The sequence below is a fragment of the Lissotriton vulgaris genome, chromosome 2_1 (assembly GCF_964263255.1).
Source record: "Lissotriton vulgaris chromosome 2_1, aLisVul1.2, whole genome shotgun sequence".
In the NCBI taxonomy this organism is placed as follows: Eukaryota; Metazoa; Chordata; class Amphibia; order Caudata; family Salamandridae; genus Lissotriton; species Lissotriton vulgaris.
The window spans coordinates 543,837,699-543,858,445 of NC_141687.1; the positions used below are offsets into that span (position 1 = coordinate 543,837,699).

Genomic DNA, 20,747 nt, shown 5'->3' on the forward strand with positions numbered 1-20,747 from the left:
GGGTAATCAACAAATCATGGGTACCTTTAGAATCCACAGGATGTTGCCAAAAAAGGATGCACATTGGGCATGGATAGCTTATGTGGACATAACGTTATAGAGGTCTCAGTGCTAACTATCCCAAAAGCCAAAAAAAGGCCTAGCACTGTCATTTCTAATGTCTGCTTTTTGTTTATACACATGATGTTTTATGTCAAACAGCGTTAAAACAATTATTAATTGCCCGAAGTAAGTTTCTAAAATGGAGGCTTACGTTTCTGAATAAGGTTCTATATAGCACTTGCAGATGTCTTTCTAAGGAACATCAATTGGCTTTAAATAATACTGTAGTTGCATATTTAAATTGAAATGGATATTCAGTATATTTATGTAGTTCTTATTAAGTATAAGGTATATGCTTTGATATTTTTAAGTGGTGTGTACAATCTCGACTTGTTTGCTCAGTAGGAGCGCTAACAAGATATTTAGTCAAGCAAGCTATTCAAATTTCTGTCACGCCGCTAAAGAGTGGAATATGCTTCTTGGCACATACTCAGCAAAGGTACGTATGCCTATGGTCTGTATTACTCACAGTGTACGCATCTTTCCAAAATAAAGAAGGCGGAATGGAATGAATTTTTTAGTGGCTGCTGTGAAGGAGAGGGTATAACCTTTTATAGCAAAACTTTGTAGCTAAAGAAATGCTCTTTCACAAAAATCTCATTTGTATTGGCGCGGTCTCTGAAGACTCACCAGATGGGGACGAAAACCATGGTTGGTGGCCAAAATTTGTTACACTCACTCCCACTCTACTGTTCACTGTAACTAGGTTAAGGAATAATTATATGTTCCCAGAGTTCAGTCATTTGTCATGAAACATTTTGAATGAATGACGCACCAAATAAAACGCCATTTCCTGGACATGAGGCAAAGATAGCATTTGTACTTTTGTTATTACTAGAACTCAAACATGATCACATATGTACTTTTACACTAATTGAAAGGATTACAAACAGAAGAAAGCATCAATTGAAACGTTCACGGAGCTCTTCCTAGAGCCCTCTTGGCCACCCTACCAATATGAGAAAACACCTGCTCATAGTTTTCTAGCACACTTTCCCCCCCCTCACCTGCAACAATGTTATACTCTAAATTTCCAAAAACACAAATAGCAAAAAAACGATATAGAATGAACAAACAGCAACCGATCAGACAAGTTTTTTTATCGCCACATCTCGCTTTGAGGACAGAAAATAACGTTATTCCAATACTTTGTGCTATATTCGATGTTTACTTTCGAATGGGAAAAAAAATAGCTAAAACATTTAAAGGCTTCAGCCTGGGGCTTTAGTCAGTGGCAACGGAAGCTAACTTTATAAATAAAGAAAAGGAAAACAGTTCAGATCAGGCTCAAACAGTGCCGGGGAATGTACGCCCTTGTCCCAAACGACACGTTCAGCCCCCGTGAGATCTACACTGGTTCTGCGGCGACACGGTGTTTCTCTCACTCCGATTATTCCCCAAGTGTTCATGCTACAGGTCATTTGCTATGCTTGCAGTTTATTGCTGTAGCAGATCAAAACACCCAATGGAATCATTTGTCAACACAAGCACAAGCCCAACCTCTTTTCACCGGTTGCCAGATGCGATGGGGAGTTGGAACGAACAAACATTATAGACTGTTGGCAGCACTGAAATCCAAGTAATTAGTTACTTTCACTCGAAAATTAGTTGTAGCACGAAGTGACAATGTGTGTACAGGCTGTTAACAGTGCCCTTCACCCCATGCTATCAGACAATATTACTAAACCAAATCCGTAGCGACCTTGGAATGGGAACGAACTCAAAGCCAGCCTTTCATACTTTTTTTCCATCTCTACTACCCTTTCATATCTAGGGCAATTCTCTCCAACCATGCATTAAAGTACATTATGTCAAGTTTGACTTTTTAGATATACTGACAAATAGTATTTTTCTTTTGTCATTTTGATTAATGCTACTGCCAGTCATTTACCATGTTAGGTTATATGAAACTGCACAAGTTTAATATAACGTTTATTATAGATTCCAATTAGAATATATTTATACAGCTTGAGCTTTAATGATACACTTGTATACATTCTAGATATTCAATAAAAATAATTTAAACTCGAAAAATGATTCATTGTTACCGCTCACTGTTCGGGCAAGAACTGCACTCATTAATATTTTAATATCGCTAAATATTGCACACTCACCACTGTTTCTACATAACACTCATTACTATGTCCGCATAAAGACAGGGAACAAATCACATGACTTAGCCATTTCCTTCTTTGCCCAGAACAACACACAACTGGACGTTTCAAGATAGGTTTTAAGAGACAGAATAGTTACAGGCAAGTACCTGGCTTCAAGATTGAGAACCAGTTCAAACTTTCAAGGAGTCTGAAGTCCTGAGGTGGCAAGTCTGTGCCCAAATTGCCCAGCAAAGTACTCTTTCTAAGAGCCTGCAGTTTTTGCATTGCCTCTCTTCGAGGGAAGAATAGTAAATTGCGCGGCACTGTGGGTTAATGCAATCATTATTACAAGTAGTAACTAAGAGAGAAATATTATATATCAAACTAAACTTCCTTTTATAGGTCTGGCTTCACACCACAGTCTGTCAACTGACCCTATGTGATCAACCTCGTCTAAGCAGCAGTTGAGCCGTCTCTAAGACATGCTGTACTCAGAATATGGCCTTTAAGCTCCAACCGTCTTGTGCCCATGTTTTTAATTGCCTCCTTTGACTGTCTTTTGGAAATACTTCATTTTCTTTGGTTCATTTCTTTAGTAGTCCTTTTCTACTGATGTAACCTCCAATAAGGACTGCCCATTACATGTGCTCTTACTCTGTACGTTTTATTTACAGATTCAAAGAACTCTTTTGTTTCTGTGACATAGAAATGAAGGATTGTGATGATTGGTCCTTTGCAACAGCTCTTCATCTCATGACTAAACAAAAACATTACTGTAATGAAGGCGTGGGAGAGGATTCAATAAAGACTGCCATTCATTTATTTATTTTGAGAGTTTTATATAGCGCGGACAAGATCCTTGCGGATATCAGAGCGCTTTACAATACACAACGCAAATTATACATAACAATAAATGAGGGGGAAGTCACGCATAGCATAATAGATAATAAACGTGGAGTACATAACTTGAACATCAGGTTGATACAAATCGGGGCAGAAACATGAGACAAGATGTTTAGTTGGTTCTTAGACATAAGAGTGGAATACTAGAAAGGGTACTAATGCATCTTCAGCGTTACTAGTCTGTAATCAGGTGAATTTTGCCATGAGAATTGCTTTAACTCCCTCAGCACTTGAAATTCTTATATCGCCAGCGGTCCACAGGAACATTCAGATTTGGATGTCAGAGAATGTCCTCGTTTTTAATCAATCATCACACACACACACACATCACAAACACACACACACACAAACCCACACACACACAAACACACACACACATCAACACTTGTAACTCTAAACCGTCACTAACACGCACCCCAAATCATACTGGGGCACGAAATAAACTAGCAGACACACACCATGAACAAACACAAAACGTCTTGGAGTAGCAAGTTCGTACAGTGATCTCGGAGAAGGTCTCGTCTCCAGACCTATAGGAGAAATACACTGGCAGCAATGATACTTTGCAAGGAGAAGAGGCACGCTTGCTCCAACCACCGTGACACCATAAACACAAAAAAATAACAACAGCAAAGAGAGGCCTCTCAGATTAGCGGGGAGACAGCCCCACCATCCTACTATGCTAAACATTAATACTTTCTAGGGAAAAGAAAGATACAATAGCAAGGGAGCCTTCAATAACAAGAGTTTCCTTTCCATCCACTTCAGACACACACACAAAATGTTAAGACTAGACATAAGAGGGGAAAGTAGGATGGGAGGTAACAAGCGTAAAGGAGGAGACAGACAGGCTTATAGTTGTAGAATACTCTCACATGCACTTCAATGCAAGCATTCCATTGAATGAAATAAGATACAACTTAACAGCCAATAGCATCAGGTGAGAAAGAAATACTTCTCTTCTCAAAACCAGATTGACAAGTCTCAAGCCAATGGCTAAAAGAGGCTATCGAAAAATAAACAAACAGTGGTTGAAAGGAGAGGACAAATAGCCAGCTGCAAGTATACTAGAAATGAAAAACCAAAACAAACAAATAAAAAAAAATTGGTCTTTTGATAGTTATGCCATTAATTCCCAGACCTAACAAGCATTGGCAATGTCATTGGGTCTGGCTTTAAATAAACATTGTATGGTATTATGAAACATTACAAGTAAATATAATGGGAATAAACATGTATTTGTCTGGAAGCAAAGACCTGTAGAAGGATATTGGAGTAGGTTAAAAAGGTCAGGTAACTGTTGTACTGTCATGCTAGACCTAAATATTCTCCTAGGAAAATGCCCTCTTCCCACTGCTGCTGCCAAAGGAAAACAACATAAATTATCTAGTCTTCTAAGACATTTTAATAACATTCCAATGTGATGGGTGTGCAACTCCAAGTTCAAGGTTAGGCGGCTGGATAAATAAACACTGTTACAGCTCAGTGGAGGGCAAGCACTTTTTTGTGGAATCACACACCTTCCGCCCAATCAAAACATGTACTTCTTGTTCTCAACATGTGGGTGGAGCCAAAGCTTCTCTTTGGTAATGCTCGCTCTGTAAAGCCAGACCATAAAAAAAACGACTTTCCTTTTCAAGAAGATAAAAAGGGCAGGTGCTGATCATTTTTCTGAACCTTTGGGACCTTTGCAAATTGCAGCCTCATCTCATCAAACTAAACAATTAAGCTCCCCCATTTCTTTTTTCAATGTCTTTCTTCTGTTTGTATCAATGTTTATCCATTTTATCAAGAAGACAACGGTAGAGAATGAAGTGAAAAAGTAAACAAAGCCACCCCTTTTTATTAGTTTTTATATCAAGGTTGGTGCACTACTTGTTTTAGATACATACATGTCTCTCAAGGAATTAAAGGTGTGTTTCTTTTATTAGTCAAGCAGTTCTAAACCACACTACAGGTACACTGGATGTTGTCAACCTACAAGTTGACTGATGGCAAGGTGTTTTTTCTCAAAATCGCTTGAAAATGTAAATGCTTAATTTAATATTGCCAGTGCTTACACAGTCGTTAGTTTCAGATTTGATTAGATACTGCATGCGGTGTAGGATTACTTTTTTATTTGGTTATCACTATAAACTGATTTATTTTAGCAATCCAGCAGCCTTGAAAGATGAAATCGTGAGCTAAAACCAGTGTGAATAAGAATAAAGTACTAGATGTTCATTTTTCATAACTATCTTTTGGATGGAGACTTAAAAGAAAAGACCCATATTTATAGAACAAGTAAGCAACTACAAAGATATGTAGCAACTCAATCATTATGTGTAAAGTGTGATTACTCCTGAAAGTCACAGGCTAATTAGCAGTAGAAATAGATCAATCTTGCATTTTTATTAATCCTTTTTTTGTTCCTTTAGTGTAAACTTTTTTAAAGCATGAAATCTTGAGGAACTGCAGGGGTTTTTTTATTACCAGATTCTTTCCCTGAAGCAATTTATTTTCCAATATGTTGTTTTATAGTGCAATATTTCATGTTTTCTTCCCCCACAAATGTATACTTTTGTTACGTTTACTTGGGTGTCCTCAGATTAGAGGATCTTTAAACCAACCAGGTTTTTAGCTTCTTGCGGAAGAACGAACAGGATCGACAATCTCTCAAATCAGGGGAAACAGAATTCCACTGCTTTAGACGTAAGAAGAAAATGGCTCGGCCTACTTGACAGGTTTTCCTAATTCTGGGAATTACAGCCAGATCAAGATTACTTGAGCAAAAAGAACAGCTAGGTAAATATGGTACTACCAGAGAGCTAAGATAGATGGGTCAAAATTAAAGAGACATTTATGCACATAGCATAATGCCTTAAATTGAACATGGCGTTCAATTGGCAGCCAAGGTCAGGACGTCAGTGGAAATCAACTTGAAGGGGTGAAGTAGAAGTCATGCAGCAGTGTTTTGCACTGTCTGAAGCTGCTTGAGCAGGCCCTTCGTGAAGATTAGGAATACAATGTTTCTTTAATCCAGTCTGGAATGGACCATGGCCTGGATAACATTTTTTTTGGGTGGAGACAGGAATACCACCCCAAATTTTCTTGAGCAGTCTTAAAATGGCAAAGCAGGTGGAAGCCACCTTGGCGACTCCGACAACCTGTAATCCAGCCAGACTCCCAAATTATTGACTATAGTTGGTGGAGTAGGAACAGTAGCCATAGCCTCAGACCACAGGGGAGGACCCCTAAGGTGGGGGAGGTTACCCATCAGTAGAACCTCAGGCTTATCCCTGTTCATCTTCAGGGAATTGTCATTCATCCAGGAAAATACTTGAGTGAGGCAGCTGATCAAGGCCTCTGCACCACGAGTCTCCTTAGATGAGAGAGAGACAACGATCTGATTGTCGCCTCCGCAAAGCAGCCCAGTTTGGGACTATTAGTTCTACAAGTACCTAATTTTTCGTTGTAATGTGTAGAGTTTTGTACTTTTTATTCGCTGTAGTGATTTTAATTTGCTACTGTATTTCCCAAAAGTTATTTTCTGCAGTGCATTTGTTTTCTAAGCCATGTACCTAGAGATAACATAAAAATCAATACATGGGCCACATAGAAATCAGTACAGTTGTTAATTTAGATCTGTTAAGCATATACTTCAATTATTTCGCAGTGCCACTGCTCTGTAGAACAATGCCCCGTCACCTCCCAAGCGCTCTACCATGCGGCCTGCTTCATTATTTTAAGTTGTAAGATCAGTCAATTCTGGACAAAAAGAACTTCAAAATACAACTCTTTGCTGTTTCTAAATTCAGCCGCTCTCTTGGATACATACTAGAAACTCTGGAATGTTCAAGGTGAAGCTATATATGCAGTCAGTATAATAATTCCTTTAATGCTGCCTTTCATTTTACCACCACCTCAAAGAAAGAAACTGGTTCGTCTGGATCAACATTTTTGGCATGCCAGTGCAGAAAAAACTCGTTGCATTTCTAACGTTTTCAAACAGGCAACTTAAAAATATAGCACGGTAAATGTGGATTACTGAACTGTGAAAGCACAGGAACGACCCTAATGGTTCTGGGAAATCAGGCAATATTTGCACCAGGTTTTCCATCATCTTCCTTGCCCACCACTTGTACCAACGATTGATCAAACAGGCAACAGAAGCTGTACGTGCTCGACAGCCCAATCACCCGATACAGTGGCCAGAAATTATTTTCGGCTTTAAGCACATTTTTGTGCAATTTCAAAATAAAAACGTGCACAAATTTAGGATTTTTTGTTGTTTAAAGTCGGGCAGAGGTGAACGTTTCCATTCCCAAGCCCACTGCCGTAGCAAGCAATTGATAGGAAAATTCAAACTTGACCGGCCAAGCACTGAGTTAAAGTGTCGAAAGTTTTCGCCCCAAAAATGTGAAGCAAAGGTCCCACGTTGCGGAAGCTTTGTGTCGACAGTGAAGGTCGTCTGCTCAGTGAGTCGCTAAACATTCCTCCTACGTTAATAAATGCACAATTATCTAGAACTAATAATTATGCTATGGCAATCCTAGTATAACACACAGCATCCAAGTAAAAGTGTGAAGACTTTGGAATCATGTATCCTGTGGCCTCTTAAGCCATAATTTTCTAAACAGAACTACAATCAAGTAAAGCCAAAATGACTCGTCTATGCAAGACTTCTTGACATTCTCAATTGTTTTTAGCCATGATGTACATAAGTTATACAGCGTGGCTGAAAGTAAACAAAAAAAACTACGACACAGGCTGAGTAACAGGTTTTCCCCCCCTGTTTTTTGTAACTTTCAGGCAAGCAGAACAGCAACCATGCAGCTGTGGGACATGGCTATACATTTAAAAAATATATAATAATATTAACAAAGCAAATAAATCTCGAATGCCGGTGGGACCACCCAGCCTTTTCATCCTCCTGAGGCCGATGAAGTAGAAATAAAAAAAATTAAAATTTTAAAAAGAGAGTACTACTGTGTTGGAGAGCAAAAAACACTCAATAGAGATAAGCCACCGCATAGGTGTCAATTACGCTCCACCAACAAACCTGTGATGTTATGATGTGCCTTTTATAGTGTCTAGACAGCACTTCTTTTAGCTTCATAGTAACACAAGTGTACGTTTAATTAAAATGAGCTGCAGTGCCAATCCCATTGTCTTTACTTGCAATTTCATGGAAGGAGATGTAATCTCTTCAGGCATTCCTTAATGAGATGGCGTACAATGCTCTCCAAAAAATTACTTCTAAAAGCGGCTGTAATGCTGCATTCTATTGATTTCTTCTATAGCGAGACTGACGCTGAAGCCAGATTTCAAAATGTCAGAATTCCTATCTATGTGCAACCAGTATATGTATCCATTAATTAACCATCACATAACAGCCATGAAAGAACAGATAGTCAGTTAAAAGCTATCTAGAGGAAGTGAGGAAAAAGTCATAAGATACTTCCTCTCTCTATCAATAAGTCGATACCAAACAGAATTTTTATAGAGTTTTAAACTAAACCACTCACAAATCCACAATCTAGATTGCTTAATATGTAGACCCTCACACACCCTATTGGTGTCATGCTTCATCATCAGGTCTCATCCTGGTCCCTAAAAACTAGGATGGGCTCAACCATATTCCAGAGAGCACTTAGTAGTTTCCTGCTGTGGACTTTACAATAAGAATACATCGGAACACCTAGTTATCTCTATTTTTGGTCTTCCTGGTATGATTACAAACCATACAAGTGGAGATAATGGTCCTAACACTCTACTGAGAAGTCGAAATGTTTCAGCCTTCAGTACTAAAAGCCATAGGGCCAAGAGCTTTAATCAGGACTAGAAGATCTAAATGCCCTGGAATTATACAGTCTAGTAATGTGAGTCAATCTAACGTCTATTGGGTTAGGAGAATACGTCACCTTCAACATGAATGCATGCAAAGGGCTAAATCGCCCTATCCCAATCTTGTATTGGGTGCCTGAACTTCTAGATATAATTCTACACGAGCAACACATGCCTGTGTAGTCACACATTCATCAAGGGTGTTGTGTCACCTTTGGCACCTATTTGCACATTTATCGCGAAAAGTTCCAGGAAGAGAAACATACATGCAGAGAGAACACAGGGCAGAAAAGAACGGGGGGCAATGGGGGGCCGCGGGAGGGAGAAGTAAGTAAAAATGACAGCACTAACAGCACAGCACATGCAAAGCCACTGTATTAGAAGCAAGCAAATGAGAGTAATAATACAGCTAACAACTGGTAAACAATGGGAGGGATGTAACCCCTGTGTAAGTTCTTGGCAATAGGCTATTTGGAAGACTCGAATTAAAAAGAAAAAGTAAAAATTCAGATCATAGCTGTAAGAAAATTACACAATGAAGTCATTTAAGCATGCTAATATCTATTAAAAACCGGTTTCTCAGATGGGTTTTAAACTCTGAATTATCCTGTATGGAAGAAAAACATGAAAACTGCAAAAACATTTTCAAACCAATATTTATTTCTTGTCATATTCTAAAGTTTCCCTTTCATTACCCTGAAGAGGTAATTGGTCTAGTAGCAAGGTAGAGGTTCCAGGGTGCTCCACTTGACATCGAACGACTGCACCCAATAAACACACATCTCAAACAGAAGCAATTCTTGGTTGTCCATTAAGTGAGTAATCTACAGCCAGACAGAAACCTTAAGAGGAAATAGCGTTCCACATAAACCCTGTGTGTATCAACCGCTTTAAGTGTCCCAGTGCTAACAAACAGCTCAAGGGCAATTTGCTGCGGCCAGCCTAGAACCCAGTTCCAACTCAAGAATAGGTTCCTGCACTATTCTAGCATTGCTGCGGGACAACGCATTATATGCTATAACACCTTATGTCTATCTAGGTGTTCTGAAGTGGAGTACAACTTACGGCTGAGAAAATGTGATTTTTAAACTGGCAAAGGCTAAAGGACATTTGAGAAACTAAGCCAAATTATGAAAAAATCTATGTGGCTAGTTTGAAACCTAATTTGTGTTGGGAGGAAACAGTTACATGCAACTTCACTAGCCTTATAACAATGCTACATTCAGTGATTGTCAATCGTCTTTTGAAAACATTATGTGCTCACAAACCTGCAATTTAGTTGCTTCCTTGGTGGTTTTCGGTGAAAAGTGGAAAGACGAAAAAGTATGTGGTCAATGAATTGTCACGCAAACAAATGATGGGCTAGCTTGAATACAGTGGCACAGTGAGCAAGGGACCCACGTCTGGGTATACCCATCCCACTTAGGGTGAAAAGTGCTACGCGAACAAATGATGGACGGAATGCTGAATAAATCATACATTCACCCCCAGTCAAGACATCTGGGTTAAATCCATTGCTATTTTGCTCACCATGCCACCCCTGTTCAGACCCAGACATATGCAAATTAGTCTTGACCCTGTGCCTCATGGGAACATTCCAGACCGAACTGCCAAGCCAGGTCCTCCCTGGATGGGAAACAAGCATCCTGGGACCTTGTTCTGGGTATTACATACATACATACATACATACATATGCATTTGTAAAGCGCGCTGCATACCCGTGAGGGTCTCAAGGCGCTAGGAGGGGTTGGGGGGGGCTGTTACTGATCGAAGAGCCAGGTCTTAAGGAGTCTTCTGAAGGCTGGCAGGTCCTGGGTCTGTCGTAGGATGGTAGGGAGAGTGTTCCAGGTCTTGGCGGCAAGGTAGAAGGATCTGCCGCCCGGGTGGTTTTTCGGGTGCGAGGTACTGTGGCAAGGGCGAGGTTGGCAGAGAGGAGGCTGCGGGTGGGGGTGTGGAAGTTGAGTCAGTGGTTGAGGTATGCTGGTCCGGCTTTGTGGAGGGCCTTGTGTGCGTGGATGAGGAGTTTGAAGGTGATCCTCTTGTTGAAGGGGAGCCAGTGCAGGTCTCTCAGGTGGGATGTGATGTGGTTGCGTCGTGGGATGTCAAGGGTCAGTCGTGCCACGTCGTTCTGGATGCGTTGCAGCCACTTCAGGAGCTTGGTTGTTGTCCCCGCGTAGAGGTTGTTCCCGTAGTCCAGTCTGCTGGTGATGAGGGCATGGGTGACGGTCTTTCTGGTGTCCGGGGGGATCCATTTGAAGACTCTGCAGAGTATTCGGAGGGTGTTGAAGCAGGATGCGGAAACTGCGTTTACTTGCTTGGTCATAGAGAGGGCGGAATCTAGGATGATCCCCAGGTTGCGTGCGTGGTCGGTGGGTTCTGGGGCTGTTCCTAGCATTGTAGGCCACCAGGAGTCGTCCCAGGCTGAGGGGATGGAGCCGAGGATGAGGACCTCCGTCTTGTCTGAGTTCAGCTTCAATCTGCTGTGCTTCATCCATTCGGCGACGGCCTTCATTCCTCTGTGGAGGTTGGCTTTGGCGGTGTGGAGGTCTCCGGTGATGGAAACGATCAGCTGGGTGTCGTCGGCGTAGGAGATGATGTTGAGGCTATGTTGTCGTGCGATGTGGGCGAGCGGTGCCATGTAGATGTTGAACAGCGTCGGGCTGAGGGAGGATCCCTGTGGGATGACGCATACGATCTCGGTGGTCTTGGAGCGGAAGGGTGGGAGGCAGACGCTCTGGGTTCTGCCGGATAGGAAGGATGCGGTCCAGGCCAGGGCCTTCTCTTGGATTCTGGCGTCATGGAGGCGCACTGCCAGAGTGCGGTGGCAGACCGTGTCGAAGGCTGCTGATAGGTCTAGAAGGATGAGGACGGCTGTTTCTCCTTTGTCAATCAGGCGCCTGATGTCGTAGGTGGCGGCGATGAGGGCGGTCTCGGTGCTGTGGAAGCCTGACTGAGAAGGGTCCAGGATGATGTTGTCTTCGAGGTAGCGTGTCAGCTGTCTGTTGACAATCTTCATCGTGACTTTCGTCGGGAAGGGGAGCAGGGAGATGGGCCGAAGTTCTTGAGGTCCTTGGGGTCTGCCTTGGGTTTCTTCAGTAGGGCGTTGATCTGGGCATGCTTCCAGCTCTCCAGGTAGGTTGCTGTCTCGAAGGAGGAGTTGATTGTTTTCCGGAGATGGGGTGCGATGGTTGCACTGGCTTTGTTGAAGACGTGGTGAGGGCATGGGTCATAAGGGGATCCGGAGTGTATGGAGTTCATGGTCTTGATGGTGACGCTGACGTTGGTCCAGGTGGTCAGGCGGCTGGTGCGGGTGGGGGGTCACAGGGCTGGTTGTCTCGGCGGTGGGTGTGGGGGTGTCGGAGTTGAAGCTGTCGTGGATGTCTGATCTTGCATTGAAAGAAGGCGGCCAGTGAGTCGCACAGGTCCTATGAGGGTGGGATGTCGGTGTTGGATCTGGGGTTGGAGAGTTCTGTCACGATGCTGAAGAGCTCTTTGGAGTTGTTTGTGTTATTGTCTAGGCGGTCCTCTTGGTGGTCGATGTTTGCTGGTGGCGTTCTTGTGGGCTGTGTAGCTGTCTGGAGTGCGGTCGCGGAGCCATTTCTTCTCCAGCTTCCGACAGGTGTGCTTGGAGGACTTCGGTGAACCATGCGGCTTTCTTGTTGATGTGATTGGTTGTGGAGGTCTTGAGTGGGGCGAGGGTGTTGGCGCAGTTGTTGATCTACTGTTTCAGGTTGGTGGCGGCGGTGTCTGGGTCGGTGGGGTCGCCGGGTGGACTCAGGGCGAGGGTGGCGGTCAGTTGGTCCACTGTGACTTTGCCCCAGCAGCAGCGTGGCAGCTGTTGGGTGCGGTGGTGTGAGGTGGGTTTCCAGAAGGTGAAGTGGACGCACCTGTGGTCGGTCTAGTGGGGTTCGGTGGTGTGGTTGAAGGAGACGTGGGGACTTGAGGAGAAGATGGTGTCCAGTGTGTGTCCAGTGGCGTGGGTGGGTGTTGTTACGATCTGTTTGAGTCCTAGGTTGGCGATCAGGGCGGTGGAGTTGGCGTTGTTGTTGTTCTCAAGGGGGAAGTTCAGGTCCCTGAGGAAGATGTAGTCTGTGGAGGTGATGGCGTGGGTGCTGATGAGGTCGGCGATGGTGTCGCTGAAGTCTGGTCGGGGTCCGGGTGGTCTGTAGATGAGTGTTCCTCTGAGGGTGGTGTTGGGGTCGGTGTGGATCTGGAAGTGCATGTGTTCGGCGGTGGTGAGGATGTCTTCGGTGTTAGTCGAGACTCTGAGGATGTCCTTGTGGATGATGTCGATTCCCCCTCCTACTCCGTTGATGCGGTCTCTGCGGGAGATCTTGTAGCCCTCAGGGATGGCTACGGCGATATCTGGTGCCGACGTGGCACTCAGCCAGGTCTCTGTCAGGAAGGCGATGTCCGGGGTGGTTGAGTCTAGGAGGTCCCAGAGTTCGATGGCGTGTTTGTGGGCGGAGCGGGTGTTGAGGAGGATGCAGCGGAGGTGGTTGGGTTCTCTGGTTGATGGTTTCGCGGCACAGATGCTGGTGAAGCTGCAGCTCCGGCAGGTGAAAGGCCCTTGGATGTGCTTCGGGGTAGCCTGGTAGCAGGAGTGGTCATGACCGGTGTTGAGTGCGTGGAGGATGGTGGAGTCGTAGTGCAGTCTGGTCTTGTGGTGGTTGCGGGGTCCAGGGGGTCTGGCACTGGGCGCAGTCCAGGCGCAGACGGGCTTGCCTTTGGCGCGCCAGCGGCGCTTCCGCAATGCTTCCTCCATAAGAGGCGAAGTGGGAGGGAGGAGCAGCTGGGAGTAGGGCGGCCAATTGGCGAGGGAAGGGTCACAGGAGGCAAAAGCGGGCGGGCCGCAGGGGAGCAGCGGCGCAGGGGGGGTCAAGGGGTGCAAGGAGATGCCAGTGAAACAGGGGAAGAACAACAGAGCTCAGCACAATGAACAAAAACAAAATAATGCCACAAAAACAATATCCAAGAATACCAGTCCCAGGGGCACACCAGCGGCGGGCTCCAGGCAGCAGGAGGGAGTCATGGACGCACAGGGGAAGCCGTGTGGGGTGACCAGAGGTCAGGTCACAACCCTTCATCAGCCAGGCTAGCTTGAATCCAGTGGCACAGTGAGCAAGGGACCCACGTCTGGGCATATCCACCCCACTTAGGGTGAAAAGTGCTACGCAAGCAAATGATGGACGGAATGCTGAAATATTAGGTAACAAGTGAAATAAAGATCTTCATGAAACCAATAAGGGGGTTAGGAGTGAAAAGGGGATTTTGGTTAAGTAGGGACAACGGGTAGGTGTTAAGAAGTCCTCAGAAGATGGCAGCGGCATGGTAAAATAGTCTGACCTAGGAAAGTGGAGGAAGTCCAGTATAACTCTTTGAAGGCAGAGAACTTGGATTGGAAAAAATATCCATTTACTTTTGATTAGAAGGTGGTATGTGCTACGCTATGTGATGGAGACAACATGATATATACCAAAAGAAACACAGGGGGTCTATTAGCTAACTATTAAAGCTACACTTTTGATGGAAACCCTATATCAACGGTTTGGGACTGGTCAGCCACTGATGAATATTCTATAATGTATCGATCTCTTTTGCGTTTTGAGTCCACTCTTCTTTACTTATGTCTTCATCCTTTCACTATCTCTGTGATTCACACACGTTGAGATCTAGGCGACTCTGTATGGATAGTGTAGCTTTAATAGTTAGCTAATAGACCCCCTGTGTTTCTTTTGGTATATATTAAGTAGGAGCTGGGGATAAAACCAGGTGTGGGTCTTTAAACTTTATATCCCTTGGACCCCCCCTTGAAAGTTTTTGTATTTATCATGGAGACAACATGGACATAGATAGACTTAAATGAGGTGCCAAGGCGGAATGTTGTGGATGTTTAATTAAGATGGATTTGATGGTAGAAAGAAGTTTTGTTTTTTTTACTTGTTTTTATTAAAACCGCTTCCATTGTATTAGACACAAAGTACATGCACATACAATTAGAAATCTTGTAAGCAGTATACAGTGTGTGGTGTCCACATATCACATCCTATTCACAGACAGTATCACCATCAGGTGAGAGTAATATTGGTCTATAACAGTGCAAATGCAGTATATATTTTTTATGTTCGTAGGACCCATACTCTACATAACAAATAAACTAACTATAATGATCATCCCAGCTAGGGAATTAAGTCCCCTCCCCAAACCAAGAAAGTAGAGGTTTTGATTGTTATATTGTAAGCACAAGAAGTAGTATGAGTTAAATAGTTGCCAGCTGAGGAACAGCACTTGTGTTGGTGTTTAAGTTCAGGGTTTTCCTTTTAGGCTGGAAGGATTTGTGGCTGTGGTAGCTTGTATTTGGATTGCTCTCTTTGGGTACCTCCAATTACTTCAAATAGTTTGGATTTTGAATTAGTTTGTTCGTCCCCTATATTTTCCATTGTAGTATTAGACTACGTACGCGCGTATTGGGAGTTGGTTTGTTTTCATTGTGGTGTACGTCATGGAAGGAGACTTAATTCCAGATGGGCGAAAAGTGAGTAGAAAGTTGGCATGTGGGGAATGAGTAGAGCACAGGATACAGATTGCTTAGTAGGTGTGTGGGTGTGTATTCAAAGGACAATTAGTATGTGCGGACTTCTGCGAGTTCCCCATTCCTATCGCAATGCATAATGCCTTACATACTAGAGTCAAATTTTCAGCGTGTTCCTCCTGTCACAAATCAATATTTCAACTATTTATTACACAATTATTGCTTGAAATAGCCAGGAGGTAGAACATCAAACGAGCATATTCTCCTAATTTACGGAACGGTTTCCAGTTGCCATCTGCTGCTGGGGGAGATATACAACACTAAATACCAGACATCATGTTTCTACAATTTAACCGCCAGTAACTCCTGAAATATTTAACAATGTTAATACCAGATCTGCCACGACTGTCACATTTTATGGAATATCCTAAACCAGATACATGCAACACGTCGCGTCCAAGTAACAGGGGCCCATTAGACTCTAATGCAAACCTAAGGTTGAGTAATAATAGCCAACTAGGATATAGGTTCAATGCACCACAGCCATAAGCCCCTGGGTCTCATCGTAACAGACTTTGCACTCTCAAAATACACCTTAAAATTTAGCTCCTTCAGATTCCCCCAAAAGTTAATTTTCAACTAGCTTTTACTACTGGAACGAGACCCCTGAAATATACACTCTTCAACGCATTCTCCCAAAACACCCGCTTAACCCTACATTTATATCCGCCCACAAACTTCAGAATTCCCTTTAACGTCTGAAAGTATGCCGACCATCTTACCTGTGCCGGACTGCGCCAGGGCGCCCCCTAGTGCCAGAAGTAACAAGCTGAGCCCCCATGTAGCCACAGCCATCCTGCCGTTCGACAACGACGTCGAAGGGTAACTGGCAACTTTCAGGGGTTAAACGGTCACTGTCTTCTCGTCAGTTGGGACTCGGGTAAAGTGGCAGGCTGACTTCTGTCGTCTCGGCGGAAATATTCCGCAACAGGTTAGTACCGAAGATACCTCTGTACCTGTAGGAGTGGCGGACCTGAGGCTAAGAGAGAGCAAAGTTTGAAGAACTCTGCCCAACGCAAAACCTAACAAAACACAGAAAACACGTGACCGAGGGAGGGAGGCGCGGCACCGGCTGAGCTCCAGGGAGCGTGCAAGCAAATCACGCGCAGCTCAGAAACAAGAAACTGAAATACGGAAGGAAATCCCAGAGACTCTACCAGTATGTCGGCCATGTTGTAATCGGTTGCCAACAGGATAATAGTTTTAAGAGTACCCACCCACTCCCTTTGTTCTAGGGACACGAGTTTATACCAACATTCGTAGGATGGGAGCTAGCACCAGGGGGTTATTACGGGGAGAAAAGTGGGGAAAAGTGTTGCGCAAAAAAGCGTGTTTTTTCCCCCAAAATTCACTCAACAAAAGGTTTGCTGTAAGTATCACAATCTTCCCAGCTTTCAGGAACAACTGGAGCTGTGTTAAAAAAAAATATGTTATTATCATTTTTGCAGGTTTCTAAAACATAGTCCATTTTCCCCTAATTTTCGTGGTTTCAATATTCTTGCAGTTTGTGGTGGACACATGGGAACCCATGGGCGATCCCGGAAAGCTATACATTTTTGAAAAGTAGTACAAATTCTGAATTCAGCAAGGGGTCATTTTAGTAATGTCTCAAGGTTTTCCGAAAGAAAACAAATTAATGAACATGTGTAGGAAAAACAACTATCTGTGGCAAGGTTTTCTTCTGTAATTTTTTGTCACGGTTGATTTACAAAAGCAATATATCATTAAATTCCAAAGATCCTTGTGGTTACTGGTACATATAGGGTTTGTAGGTTCTTCAAAAACACACAATAAATACCCAAAGCCAACAACTTAGCTGCACCTTACCAGGTTTTTTCATTATCTACTGACTATATTCATGCAATAGACCGGATTTAGGTGGGAGACTAATAATTTTTTTAATTGCCTCTTATTAGCTGTCTCCCTCCTGAAATTGCCTTTGCTTAAACGTAAGTTAAATGGGGAATACACATTCCCCCAAACTTTTTAAAAATCTAAACTTTCAAGTTTTGAATACAGCAATTCATATTGTAAGCTGTAAGGAGTGGAAAATAGGTATGAAGGAAACCTATGTATTTCTTAAATGTACACAAGATACCGAGTTTAGGAACAGTGGTTTGTTGTACACCTCTGAATTTGTAGTTAACCATACTATCATTTGATTGAGAAGGGATTTTGCAAAGTATCTTCTTTTTTGCACTCTGGCTTACATTTGCAAACTGCAAATGCAGGGTAAAACAATTGGTAATTACAAATGTACTATTCTGTGTTCCCACATGCCTCCTGATACAAACAAAACAACACCACTGGGTGTGGGCTGCCAACAGTAATGCCAAGCCACTGACCTATTAATAAACAAAACAACTGCCAATACTGTTTTTCCTTTTGTCCTATTATTTTTCACGGCACAATGGAATCAAACCAGAGTGGGTTCTGAGACTAATTGTTCAGTCTGATTGAATCATTATTTAGTTTTATTCACTTTAAATGCATATGTCAATTATTTTATACACTTTTTACTAATTTTACATCCCTGCAATCACAAACATTATATACAATCAGTAATTAAAAGAACAATTCAAGTACAATACAAGGCGTACATTAATTCTCAACCAATCCGAGCATTCAAAATTCACCCAGTCACTTTCATACTCATAGAACAATTAATACTCATAGAAAAAGTCAACCATTTACATGAAACAATCATTACATAAACAATAGTTTTTTGTGTTTGTAATATTTAAACAAAAAATTGCCACTCTTTGAGATCATATGGTGTGTAAACTAGCGGTCTACGCGTTTCGAACTCCGAATGGGTTAGAAGTTCTCATCAGGACCTCATGACTGTGGAAAAAACACAAAAATCTATCTCTTAATGATGGAAGAAAAGCTACCCCCTATATATGATGCTACTGCCTCTTACCTCCTAAATGGGGAGGAGTCTCAAAACTTAATCCGATGAGGGACACTGTGGCAGAAACAAACAAGCCACCATTATTAAACTAAACTGTGTACCCAAACAGTTCCTTACATGCACACCACATACTGCACACTGCATGTGAATACTCACAGTAATCCCTGGTCTAGTGGAACAAAAGCGTTTTTTTTTATGGAACTGGTGATGGAGCAGGGATCCTGTGTGGATACAATAAATGCTCCTATGAAATCCACTGTTGGACCTATCTGTCTATCTATCAGCGAACATTGAATGTGGGCCAAGATGGAGAAATTACCTCAATCAAAGTCTTTTTAGTAAGAGCCACGCATCATATCACCAATGGGTTTTGAATCACGTTTGTATTGTTTCCTGAAAGACACAAAAACGAAGTGTGTCAGGAAGTCGCCCGTTACTTGATGGCAGTGCCTTGTGCGTATATAACGGTCTAAGTCTGGTTCCTGCCTGTTTGCGGGCAGTCCGGCGTTCATGAATGCGACGCGGAAGCAACTGACGAAAGCAGCTGTAGTACCCGTGTATGTGCACTGACTTACTTCAGCAATGGCGGCGCCTACAAAACCCCGATGTAGATGGGAGTTGTAGTTTGGTATTAGGCTTGCTCACGGGATGTTCGTATGGGAGTTGAAATGAAAAAATATTTAAAAGCTGCATAGATGAACAAGGTGGTTATTCCTAATAAGTTGGAACAATGGCTTTTATTGGAGTTTTAGCTACAATACATGTTTATAGAATACAGTGGATATTGCCTACAAAATCCCCGGGTGGGCTGGGGATTGTAGTCTTCCTCATGTTGTTAGCGAACACATGAAAGATCGTTATGAAGCATGGACTGCACGGTGTGGCCTGAAACTACTCGAGCAACACTGGTATTGATAAAGTTGAGCGTGTCAATAATCGTGCTGGATCCAAATCATGTGGTGTATTGGGCCCCTTGTTGTCTGGAGGAAATGGGTCTCCCTGAGACAGCGCCTATACCTCTAATAAATAAGCCAGGGCATTATGGATTGAATGTCTCATGAGTCTAAAGTGGGTTCCCTGTGAGCATTAATGATGGTCTATATGTGTCCAAAATGAATTCCTTCTCAGCGGAAGGAGAATTAGCACGGTTTGTAAAGCTCTGTCATTTCGTTCAATACTTCCATGGCTGTGTTGAACTTGACAATTAGCATTGCCTCCCTCCTTGTCAATTTTTTGTCTAGGTCGCCTCCTCCGAAATCAATTTCGACCTTTGAGATCACCGTCCATTTGAGGTCCATTTCAGTGTGTTTCATCATTAGCCAGTGGTTGACCAAGGGAGCTGTGGTGATATTTTTCTTTATTCTCGACCTATGCTGAATTATTCTTGTCCTGACTTCCTGGTTTGTTTTGACAATATACAGCAGATCACACAGGCATTTTATTCTGTACACAACATATCTGGATTTGCAATTTGTAAACACCTCATGTTTCCAGGATGTATTTTTATATTTGAAGGTGTCCCCCTCTTCTGTACTTGTACAGCACACACATGTGCCACCTTTTTTATGTCCTTTGATTGGAGGAAGGCCTAGATAAGACCTCATTGTTGTGTGTTCTTTCTGGGGAAGTGATGCCCGTACCAGTTGGTTTGCGATGCTTTGGTTCTTTCTAAAGGCGAACAAAGGTACCCTGCTGAGTGACTCATCCAGATTTTTAACCAAATGCCAATTGCTACATATCACTTTTTTCAGAAGATTTGAATTCAGGCTCTTTTCTGGTCTTTTTTTCTAGCAGACACTCACAAGGGGTCCACCATACCCGTTTGAGAGATCTTTTTAGTAGTTTTTGGGATACCCTCTTTCTGCCAGGTTTCCCATTAATTGTATTTCTTGTGTGCGGTTATTTAACCAACCGTGGAACTCTTTAAGATCTTCCTCAGTCCCCGTCCAGACGAAAAAGACGTCGTCAATGAACCGACTCTAATTCATAAAATTTAGAAAAGAAATGGACAGGATTGTCTGTGTATCTACATATTGCCCGAAATCAAATCTTCTGAAAAAAAGTGATACGTAGCAATTGGCATTTGGTTGAAAATATGGATGAGTCACTCAGCAGGGTACCTTTGTTCACCTTTAGAAAGAACCAAAGCATCGCAAACCAACTGGTACGGGCATCACTTCCCCAGAAAGAACACACAACAATGAGGTCTTATCTAGACCTTCCTCCAATCAAAGGACATAAAAAATGTGGCACATGTGTGTGCTGTGCAAGTACAGAAGAGGGGGACACCTTCAAATATAAAAATACATCCTGG

At 42.8% G+C, this 20,747-nt stretch overlaps 1 protein-coding gene across 1 annotated transcript in view; it reads right to left on the bottom strand.

Moving 5' to 3' along the window:
• Positions 1-16,743, bottom strand: part of PTTG1IP (PTTG1 interacting protein) — a 273,566-nt gene extending 256,823 nt beyond the window's left edge. Inside the window, exon 1 of the mRNA XM_086955516.1 lies at positions 16,242-16,743. Within this exon, the coding sequence (XP_086811642.1) occupies positions 16,242-16,314 (73 nt within the window). The 5' untranslated portion in view covers positions 16,315-16,743. The remainder of the gene's footprint in view (positions 1-16,241) is intronic.
• Between the last annotated feature and the right edge of the window lie 4,004 nt (positions 16,744-20,747).